Here is a 12,378-nt window from a genome sequence, read left to right on the forward strand (position 1 = left end):
TGGACCATAAGTCGTACTTTTTTTACTCTAAAAAATTCAACCAAATCCGGTCCGATGCGTCTTATCGTCCGCAAAATACGGTAATTACATGAATTTGTTTAGATTTCATTTTTTGTTTAAATTATGGATAACAAAAGCAGATTTAAATAGCTTCTTTTTATTTTAATAAATAGCTTATAGGCACTTTATTATTATTTTCCCATTTTTATTGACAAAAAAATGTTGTTCATAAGTATTTATATTAATAAATACTTACTTTTTAATTTTAAAAAAATGTATTGTTGAGTTTGAAATCACTTAGTCGTGTCATATTAAAAATAATCAAGTGATCGGATAAAAACGGACAAAACTCGAATAACTAACGGTCTTTTTTGAGTAACGCCACTTTGAAAAAATAATATGCATATTTATACTAACGTTTATCATAACGTAAAAGAAAAAAACATTCTTGTGTACATTAGGGTGTACATTTTTCTAAAGCCTGGGTGTTCTGTTCTGAGCTGTTATTCACTATTGTAATTGGGCCTCCTGGCCCAATTACAATAGTGAATTCAAAAAAATTCAAATCAAAATTAAAATCCCGTGGGTTCAAAAAAAGGGGAGTGACTTTTACGCAAACATTTTGATTTTGGGGCCATTTTTAACGAGTTGTAAATTACTCACTATTGAAACATGGAAATCGAGTTGTGGTAGAGTGGGGTTCGAACCTCAGACCTTCGATTCGTGAATCGATGACACTAGCTGCGGGATCTCAACACCATTTTTATGTCTATTTTTCATATCATAAATGTATTATAAATAAATAAAAATACATTAGAGCTCCGTTAATATGAACTCCAGTCATCCGGATTGCCAAATATCCAGATCGTTATCAGGAAATAATAAATAAATAATTTTCTAATTTTAATTTAATTGTGCAATCAACTTTGCTGGACATGTTTAAGTAAGTTTTTAATGTGATTCCAGTTCCCTGTATAATTTCAAAACCAATAAAATCTGTCATCCATTAATCCGGATAATTGGAGTTTTACTGTAGTTCAAGAAAAAAACAGTCCACCCTATGTAATTTTACTGTGCGGCGGGTATTTGTTCGATCCGTGTGAAATGAGCCATTCCTCGTTTAATATTCTGTTTAGCTTTCCTCATTAAATCATATCCGAGAAAGTTGTAATTCGCTGAATTCCATTCTAATGTATTTTTCTAAGGACTTATTAATAAATTTTTATTTTATTTTTTTCCAGAAACACCACCTCCTCCCTACTGTCGTACTCCGATGGACGATAAGCTTAAACCTGAAGGTATGTTTTACATTATTATTTTTAATTACAAATAAACACTTAATTATAAAATAGTATCTAAACAGTTTGATTTATATAATTAATTGACGTTTACAAGAGATTCTTTTAATCCGATTTGATAAAAAATGAGCGGTATTATTTATTAAATTAATAATTCAAAATTACACTATTTTACATATTCATGAGTTTATTAAGGCTGTGCCCGTGTTAAACCATAATAATTACAATAAAAAATGCGTAGTAAAATTCCAAAGAAGACAACGTAAAAAATAATCAGAAATAAATATTATTTAAATATAAATTATACAAATTTAGTTACACATACGAGTATAATCAAATATACAAAATAATAGTATCATTGAAATCAATAGAAAATAATACAAAAACATAATTGAAATGATAATTGAGATATGGTTTCTATAAACTCACAAATGTCTATATCCGCGCATTATGTACGGCTGAAATAACATTATCGGAAAAATTAAGAAATGAGTTCTGCCTTGGTTTGGACATGCAGCGAATGGACAGCGAAAGAACGGCCAAAAAGATTTACGATGCAAACGTTGATGGATGCATAAATCGAGAAGGACGGAGCTTTCTCGGTCCTCCCTGTCTTTACATGGCATGACCGAATCTAGCAAATAACTTGAAGGTGGACTTGCCAAATGTCGGAATAATCAGCGCGCGTGCATGAGAAGATGTTTCAATGTGGAGAAAGCGAGGTCTGTACGCGAAGACAGTGATATGGCGCTTTATTATCTCTGCCTACCTCTAGGAGGAAACGGCGTGATGTTTTTGTTTTTCGACTTCTTTTAAGCTCGTATTACATTGATCAGAATACGGTACGAGAACTTCTCCAGTTTCTCGTACAATTCTCGTGCCAAATCTTGGGCCGTTTTATTTGTTGCTTTACACGGGCCCGTCTCTGGGATTGAAAATTGCGCACAAGCATGTGCAGTGGCATGGGAAGTAGTGAGGAAAAGAGGCAGAGACATAGTGTGGCAACATTACTCGTCGTGCCGCACGTCATGCTCCTCGTCGTGCCCACCGCTCCCTATTTTGTCGGTTTTTAGCGCGAGTCAAAGGACCGGCAATATGAGCGCGAGTGGTTGGCCACATAATCGCGCGGTCGCAGTACGCATCGAGCGCTCACACAAGACGCACGCGTCATTTTTGAATGATGTATATTTCTTTGTATGACATTGATATAATTAGCTACACTAAAAATGCATAGCGCGCACGCTGTCACAGTTTCATCGTCCATTGTATAGAAAGACAAATGACAAGCGCGATGAATTGCGCGAGTAGAGCGGTGTGTGGGCGGAGAGGGCAACATCGGGCGAAAGGGCGGCAGCGCGAGGAGCATAGTGATGAGCAGCGCAAGGAGCATAGCATAGAGGGGCTATTAGATGTTTTCGGCGCCATGAGAAATTACGGGCAGTTTCACAGTTGACAAAACCCGCTATTGTGTGACGACGTGACTACTGACAACTAACAATATATTATTCTCTGATCAAGAATCAACATCGGGTTTCTAAAATAACATGGATTGTAAGCTTTAATGAAAATGAGTATTTCCAGAAAAGGTCAGACTATTATCTTTCGGGTCGTAAAGTTGAAGGTATGAATCCCGTTGTATATGGTTGCAGGTTGCAGGTTGCAGGATGCAGTGTGTTGTGGTGTTCGGTGTCTAGTAATTTATATTATGTCATGCTACTTCGCATGCAACTCGCTGTCATATATGTGTGGGTGTGGGTGTTCTGCGAGACACCAGACCCTTCCTGAAATAGGGTGTCTTTTTATTTGATGGACTTGATCCTGCCATGTCTTTCTCGGACTTCCTCGTTTTCTGCATCCATGAACATTCGCATCGTAGATCCTTTTAGCAGCTCTTTCGCTGTCCATTCGCTCTACATGTCCAAACCGACGCAGCACCCTTCTTGATTCTGTCGATACTGCATGTTTCAGCCTTACACAGTACACGGATCTCGACATTTGTGCACCTATCGTACATCGTTTTACCACACATTCGCCCGAGGGATCGCATTTCGACAGCATTTAACCTACATTCATCATTATTTTTCCAATTTCATACTTCGTTCCCATATATTAGAGTTGGCACTAGAACTCCATTGTGAACGGCTATGGGGACATGGTTGATAATATAAATAGAGATTGATTGCATCAGAGATGGAATATCTCTTACGAGTATAGCATTAAGTATTTTGATAAACATATATATATATTTTTTTAAAGAAATATCTGCGTTCTTATGATTTACCCAAATATTTAATTTTGAGGGCCATTTTCAACGAGTTGTAAATAACTCACTATTAGAAAATGGAATCAAGTTGGGGTGGAGTGGGATTCGAACCACGGACCTTTGGTCCGTGAGTCCGAGACACTAGCCACAGGACCACAACCCGATCATTATTACCAAATTATGTAAAATATTAAGGATAGTTATAGGCAGCATGTTTAGAATAAAATATTGTATTCCAATAAAAACATTAGGACTTATTTATAAATCATTAGCGAAATCAATTATTGGGTATGGTATCACCAGTTGGGGCCTTTCTTGTAAAACCAACATTAAAAATTCAATCTTTACAAAACTCGGTTCTTAAATTAATTAACAGATCAACTAGAATTGATAAGGAAGAGGTACCCGAACTTTTTAAAAAGCAGGGGTGGATTGGGTTGGGTGCCTGTCCGTTAATGCTATATCGATTTGATGGTAACTACCAGAAAAGTTATATACATACACATAATACAAGGCTAGCACAACGTGAAGGCTTGTCAGTACCGCGGTTTGTAAACAAGTGTGGCCAAAGAACACTTCATCATACAATTACTAAAATTTTCAATAAGATTCCTAAGCAGACCTGAAAGGAAAATGTTGACAAAATTTTAAAGGAAAAATAATTAAATGGCTAATGTGTAACAAGGCTTTATATTGATTGTTATTTTATATTAACAGTCATCTATTTAAATTTTTGTAAATAAATTTTGTGTAAAAAAAAAACTTTCATTTCTTATAATGTTCTTATTTATTTATTTATTTATTCACACTCTTTATCAAAATACAATTCCATATTCACTTTGCCCAGCTAACAAGGGTACATACCCCGTTCCAAGCTAGGCAATTACATTTTAATATATTATAATACTTAACAAATTAATATAGAGCACAGACAAACAAAATATAAACTTATTCGGATACACATTTTGATTCATATACATACAGACATACACATATATACACACATGTATATATAAATATACACATATATACACATGTACATACACACACACGTACATACACCCATGCGCATACACATACATACATTCATACATTCATAAAAACATAGACAATTTATTTATGCGAAACTTCATGGTTGTCATCTATAAATATATATTTTTTAAATTATTCCTTATTTTTTATATTTTATTTTTGACATCCAGTAAGGTTCTCCAATCCGTGGCATGCATCAACTTTTCTGACTCCCTACGACCAATGTCATGAAAGAGCGAGGTCAACACCTTCCGTAATTTGACAACATTCCCGTCTTTCCACGATTCTGGACCTTTTTGCCTACGTTATAGTGTTGTCTCGATGCCAGAACAGTGTTGACCCCTTCACTTAGTATCAGATCCCTATTAGAGTATCTTGTATTATGGTTGTGGTTGACGCTTGGGTAAATGTCTCTCTTTATGTGTGTAACCACTACCGTTCTCAATATATGTATACTGTTGAATAATATTCAGTACTCTGAATTCTTTGAAGAGCAAGTCACTTGGATAGCGAAATGTTTTTTTTAAGATGACTCGGATTAGAGATTTCTGTGCAATTGCTACAGGTTCAAGGGCGGTTTTTGTGCAAGCTCCCCAACCAATTAGACCGTAAGTCAACACAGAATTACTAATTACATTAATTACATTTTATTACTTTTAAATTTTTTATTTTTAAACTTTTTCTTTGTAAAGGAAAAATAAAAAGCAGCTGACAAGCCGGTTTCGCGGTTTAGTGGGTTTCATTATTTTTCCTTTAATATTTTCTGTTCATGTTGACTTTCTTAATTCCACAAAAAATAAAATTTTGATAACTAAGTTTAATACGCATTTTTCGTCGAGTCGAAAAAGAACGCCCCGTCGATTTCCCTCCCGAGATATCGAGAACGTGTCATCACTCGAGACCGCGGAACATTCGCGCGTCCATTTGATGTTCCCTCGACAACGTGTTGTGTTGTTTTCCGCGCACTCCCGAGTGCCAGGGAACGAGGTGTAAAACGTCAAACAAGATGTTCGCTATCTATTTGCGGAGATGAACGAATTTTAGATTACAACAATATCGCGAACGGCGCGATTCGCGGAATTCTCGCCGAGGCGCGTGGAGCGTGGACTCCTGATCTGACGATTTTCCGACGCTTCCCGGCTCGTTATAAGATTATTCTTTATTTGAGATTTTTTTTTAATCCATCGCCAACGTAATATATTTATTTATTTCACAATTTATACACATATACAATAAATATACATATAAGGGCGGCCATATTGCCTTAAGGCAATTTCTTCCTACCTACCCAAACCGTTCAGTTTGAGAAAATTATAAATACATGGACATATTGAATCGTACAATTTTATACAAAAATTAAAAACAAAGATTAATGAAATAAAAATATACAAAAAAAATGAACACTAACTATGAAGAGAGGAGATGGGATGGGAAAGAAAGAAGGAGGATAAAGGAACAATTCAAATATTTAGATAGTGACATTTCAATCTTGACTTAAATGTAAATAAAAAAGGGGCGTCTCTTACATTAGTGGGTAGATTATTCCACAATCGAACGGCTACTATTGTGAAAGAGGAGGCAAGAAAATTAGAGCGATGACAGGGTATTAAAAGGGTCCTCTCGACTACTAGAACGAAGAGATAGTCCGTGTTGTGAAAGAGGTTGGATGAGCTCTCTCAGGTAAACAGGCGAAGTGGGATTATTTAAAATATTGTGAAGAAGTGATAGAATGTGAATGTTTCTTCTATGCCTGATACTGAGCCAGTGTAGTTGCGTGCGATACTCGGTTATGTGGTCAAATTTGCGAAGATCAAAGATATAACGAATACAAATATTCTGCAATCGTTCTAACTTATCAAGTAATTCGGAGTTAGCATCTGGATAGCATACATCCGCATAGTCAAGGAGTGGAAGAAGTAAGCTCTGGACTCATGTTTGCTTAACATATATATATATATATATATATATATATATATATATATATATATATATATATATATATATATATATGAGACCATCGCGGATGAAGTGAACCGACAGACAAAATCGACAAAAATTTCTGCCGTCATACGAAGAAAGTAGGCCTTGAAGAAAGGCCGTAACTACATCGAAGGAAATTATCGTTTTGTTGAAATTATAGATTTGAGCTTGTCGTTGCTTTATTTACAAAAGTATTCTTTTTTGTAATTCTTATATCCTCGGTATATTCGAAAATCTTAATGTAAAATCTATAAAACAACTTTATGTCAAAGTTCTGTTACTATACGCACACAAACATTATTCTCTACCTTCCATAACTCCTTCCTCAAATACAAGAGTTACCAGATAGTCCACCCTGATGCTGCAAAAAAAAAAATACAACCTTCGGTCAAAGAGGATTGGCCTAATACTCGGTTAAAGTGTACAATCTACTTCCATTATCCATAAGGAAAATTAGTAAGTACTCACAATATTTAAAATATATATGTATTTGAAGTAATTAATAATGTGTATAGTACGAGTATATTAATATTTCATACTCGATTTAAAAAAAAAATTTTTTTTTTTTTAAGCACTCTTTATACCACATATATGTAAATGGTAGAAATGCCGTATATAAATAAATAAATATACAATTACTATTAAGAAATGGATAGTGGAGGTGGGTTGCGCACGGATCGATTGGTGGATCAAGCCAAATAGGAAAAATGTGTGTACTGTTTATGAAATTTAGTTTATAATATTTTGGTTTAGTTTATAAGATTTGGACAAACTCAAAATATTGTTAAAAAACATTCTAGTATTTTTTTTTTAACTTTTTTTTTGTTGTAATCTGCAAGGAGTAAAAATCCTTAATTTCTCGGACTAGCATCCCTTCAACAAATAAAACAACTGTATTTGCTTTTAACGTGTCTTCGCGTCACCTGGGCTCCAATTACGATGGGAAGTTGACATTTATCTTCAATTTTATCTACATAGTAAAATTAAGTTTTCTGTATGAAACGCTGAATATGCATACATTTTTTTCTTCTAAACATGTTAAATTATGGGTTACCGACGAAGATATTTAAAATTTTCACGCAAATATACTCATTTTCGTACACAAATATCGATTTTTCTTTATAGACAGTCGAAGATAACTCTTAATTTCCCATTATAATCGGGGCCTTAAAACCATTGCGCGTGTAACGACTTTCTTTCGGCGCCTGTCCACCGCCGAAAAGACATTACGGATTACAGGCTGAATAATACCCAAGTAAATTATTCGTGGAACACTTCCACGCGGCGACGCCTGAGTGTGAATATCCAATAGACACCAGTGGCGAATGGTGATTTTATTTACAGGTAAGCTATAAAAAATATCATATATTTGTACCTACATAGGAGGTACATAATATAACGTAAGTCATATATACTATAAATTGATCTTTTTCTGTGGTTCTGTGTGATACAACAACTCTCATCTACGAAATCAACAACTCTCATCTATGAAATCAGCTCAAACGATTTAACTTCGGGATATATTATATTATGCATTACTTTAATATATAATTCATTAAAAAAAATAAAAAAAATACCACTATGAATTTAGTTGATATTAGGTATTCAATTGAAATGTCAACTGGCCGAATTGTTCTAGTAATTAATAGTGCTAAAAACGGCCGCGTGGAGCGCTATATGCAATATGACGCATGAAAGTCATTATGGTCTTATGTCAAAAGTAACATCTCAAAGAAAAATAGTCCTTAAGAAACAATGTTTGAAATACTGTTTTCCAAATCAAGAATCTTCAAATAATTTGTGTAATCTGCAAGTTTAATCTAGGAGAAAAACCCGCACTGGAGTTACGACATTCAAAATATAGTATACTTATTTGTAAGAAAAAATAAGCTGGAATAATCGACTAGTTTCTTGGCTCACTGCATGCGCTGGGCGCGCTTTATAAATATTAATATTTATATTAGGATAAAAATACAAACGGTGGAAATGATTTAAAATAAATGGTAATTATTTATTTGTTTTTCTGTAAATAAAGTTACAATAAAACATTATTATGTTTAGTCAAATATAATGGTAAGCTGCGCATAATCGCTTCTATACACGGTTCGCCCCTGATAGACACCTCTAGTCTCGATCGATATATCGTGCTCAGAGTTCTGAGTGACTGAAGTGTCTGAAGGTGCACATAATCGTGTCGCCTAGCCAGTATTATCGGATATTGCATTTAAATACGAGACATTGAATAAATCTTACACGATGCATAAAATGTGGGAAAACAGTGTCAGAGAGTTGAAAGCAAATGAGAACGATGTAAAGTCATTTTTAAATTTTGTATTTCACTAACTTCGTCGTATCAAAATGTATTTCTGCGTTTTCAAGTGGTGCCTTTCAAACATGGCTTGATTTTGTTAGCTTCTACGTGTGTTAAAAACTCAAATTTTTCTATCGTCGAACCGACAAAAATTACGAATCGTAAACTTTTAAATTGTGCAATTTTTACGGCAAACCTAAAGATGCCTTGTTGAAATTGTCGATTTAAACATTCTCCGACATCAACAAATGCCGAATGATTCAATATTTGCATCCGGCGCCGATGCCGGCCGGCTACATCCACGGATCACCGAGGATAGAAGGATACGATTCAAGAGCGCGCGAACTAAGATGGCGACGTGGATCCTGTCCCATCGTGTCCCTCGCGTTATCACGTTGGATCTGTACAGTACAGCTATTCCCGCTTCGTCTCCGGCCTCCCACGCCTCCGCGGAGAATGCGAATAGCGCCCGTAAAATGGCTAAGTAATATGTCTAATTGAATGCTAATAATATGCGGTCATAATACGCGAATAGTTAATATTCTCGGTTTGTTTCCACTTAATGTTTTATGAAGCCATTCGCGGCGCCTCCCCGGCGCGCGCTTCGCGGCTCCGCGACTCCGGCACTCCGAGGCGCCACGGTATGGCGTATTGATAAACATGTTTGTTCCTAGTTCCCGAGTTTACTAACATCGGCCGATAACGGAATACCGACCATTGTTGGCCTGCGCTAGTGTCAACAAGTCTCTACAGGCGGACCTGTGCCTCGATTATGAACGCTATCTTCGTCTGTATATATCGAGACGGTATACTTAACTTCTGTACTATCTGTTTCTTACCTCGGTATGTTCTACCTGCTTGTCATATCGACATCATATGATCGAAACAAGCTGACGGAATGACCGCAAACAATTAGTCCTCGTTCCTTACGTCATTGACATTTAAAATAGTTCTCATTTATATTTTAAATAGGCTTCTGTAATTAAATAAAAGTGCTCACTTCAAAGCGGTTATAAACTCCAATAAATCCCAATTCAAGCTAAAAGTGCTCGCTTGAACATGAATTATGTATAACTTTTGGAAATCACCTAGACGGTACGCTTAATGATCGTCTGTATGTATCTACCGATCGACTACATACAGGTCATAAGCCCTGTAAATGCCTAGACTTCTGTATTGCCTTCTCTAAAGTGTTCTTCGTCTCTGTTGTTATATGTTATATTGACAGCTCCCCGGGGAGTTGAATCCAGTCCTTGTCTACAAAAATTTGGACAAACTCAAATTTTTGTTTATAATTTATGCTTTAAATTCTACAGAAGACAATTTCAATTATTATGAATAGAGATCTAATAACATCTAACTTGTAATGTCTTTAAAATCCGTCCTCTATTTTTATTCACTCGAAGAATTTTCATCATCATCATGTCTGCTTACTATGTAGATGTAACTACCATCTAAATATTAATATATTCTGTCTCGATACAAGTCAAACTAAAATACAGTTAAGACGTTTTCCCCAAGACGCCTCCGATGCAAAATAATTATCCTGCCAAGTTTTTTTTCTCCCAGAAGATTTTACAAGTCTAAATTTGTTGCAACAAAGAGGGGAACATTTTTGAGAAAGGAATATGGAAGTCTAAGCATTTACAGGTCTTATGACCTGTCATTGGTAAAATAAATAGTCAAAAATATTATCTTTTTAACCTTTCCCTTACTGTCCCAAAAACATTCGCGCGTAACGGTGCTCTATAGTCAATACACGTGAAAAAATTGAGATATTTTCAAATCGGAAAATTTAGAAAAGTAATTCATATGCAATTAATTCAACTATTTATAGTTGAAGTCAAAAGTGATCATATTTTTAATCTAATTGTTAAAAACATGAGCTCATGTTCCCAGCGCTAACGAAAGAACCCCCCTTGACGTAAATCGGATTGATACTAACTGGCGTCTGGGAGAAGTATTAGAAACATCGCTGTTCGCGCGTGTCTGTCTCGCTCCCGAATCTGTATTATCGAGAGTGAGACGTTAAAAGTGTGTGAGACAATTATAGTATTCTTTTACTACGTACTCGGCAACATTCGACACATCGGTAGACTTTTGATAAAATGCTTTTTCTGCTCCCAATAATCGTTAATTATTAAATAACAAAATTCGTAAATGTATAACGGAGGACTACCGAAAAACTTAACCCATAATTTATTATGTTTATGGAGATATTAAAGTTATTAGATGCAATGTGTACTAGCTACACGTCACCGGAAAGGGAGAGTTGAAAATTAAAAATAATTATATCCGTAAAAATCATCGCCTTGAAGTATGAACGTAAATTCTTTGCATCGGAATCGACTAAAATGTACACATATTGTTGAGTTTACTGCTATTTGAAGATTTCCTCCACCCGACCTAATCGACAGAGTTCGATCCGTTTTGTATATCCGTTTTGGCCGCACACGATGCTAGTAGTACTAGTAGGTATATTGATTTATATTATACCAAATACCAAACCAATGCAATGTTTGCATACGCGAGTGGCGCAATGGATAGTGAAACAAACATTCTTGACAACGAAATATTCATATTTCTTCAGCAGCAACATGAATAATACTCGTAATTTTGACCACATCTGCATATCGATTACCAGTATGCAAAACTCTCGCATACAAGATAATTGATATTGTTAGACTGAGGTGCGTTTATATACTGCAAGAATTTGTCTTTAATGTTTAAATTCCTCATTCTATAAATATATAACAGCAATCATACATTTATGTATCAAGGGCTTAAGGACGAAACGCGCAACAGGCAAGGTGCTGTGTTTAATATAATATATTATTCTGTGTATTCCTAAAAATAACAAGTGGCACTTAGTCCGTCGTTCCTCTATCTATTTATAACTCAATTAATAGGATTGGTTTGTTAATCAGACGCTGCTCGCTCTTCACCATATTAAAATATTTATGTAATGTGAAGTTATAAGACAGGATATGAAATGCACATGTTTTTTAAATGATTGTCAATTTGAAAATAAAATATTATACGTTAGTATTAAAAGGAATAATACAATGAATTGCATCGTATTTTCCCCGTTATTGTTAAATACATACTTTAGTTAAGTAATTAAAATAAGTACAACTTTGTATCTACAGTTTAAATAATACAATACAGACATGTTTATTTTTTTCTATTACAATCTACTTAGTTGTCTTAAAGCTGTGGACTTTCCAAAAAATAAAAATATAATGCTAAATTTTTTTGGAATTCATACCTATTATTTTTTTTTCATTCCAAGTATGTGGGTCCCAAGTACTGCAATTTCCCTTTTTAAAATTTTCCCATAGGAAATTTTTCCAATAAATTTCACATTTCCAAAGTTGATGTATCCGGAGCGCAGCGCGCCGCGGAGAGTAGAGAACGCCGTGTGCCGTGTTCGGACGGTTTTCTATTTTTAACCAGCGCGGCGCGGCGCTCGCAAACACCGCTTCGGTGGCGCC

The 12,378-nt window shown here is 35.2% G+C and overlaps 1 protein-coding gene across 1 annotated transcript in view; it reads left to right on the forward strand.

Annotated features, from left to right (window-relative positions):
• The first annotated feature begins 1,153 nt into the window (after window positions 1-1,153).
• Dad (Daughters against dpp) overlaps window positions 1,154-12,378 on the forward strand; it is a 165,586-nt gene continuing 154,361 nt past the window's right edge. The window contains exon 1 of the mRNA XM_088226107.1: window positions 1,154-1,298. Within this exon, the coding sequence (XP_088082233.1) occupies window positions 1,274-1,298 (25 nt within the window). The 5' untranslated portion in view covers window positions 1,154-1,273. The remainder of the gene's footprint in view (window positions 1,299-12,378) is intronic.

Source organism: Micrasema longulum, unplaced genomic scaffold (genome assembly GCF_059751315.1).
Source record: "Micrasema longulum isolate JH-2025_06_02 unplaced genomic scaffold, ASM5975131v1 h1tg000407l, whole genome shotgun sequence".
Classification (NCBI taxonomy): Eukaryota; Metazoa; Arthropoda; class Insecta; order Trichoptera; family Brachycentridae; genus Micrasema; species Micrasema longulum.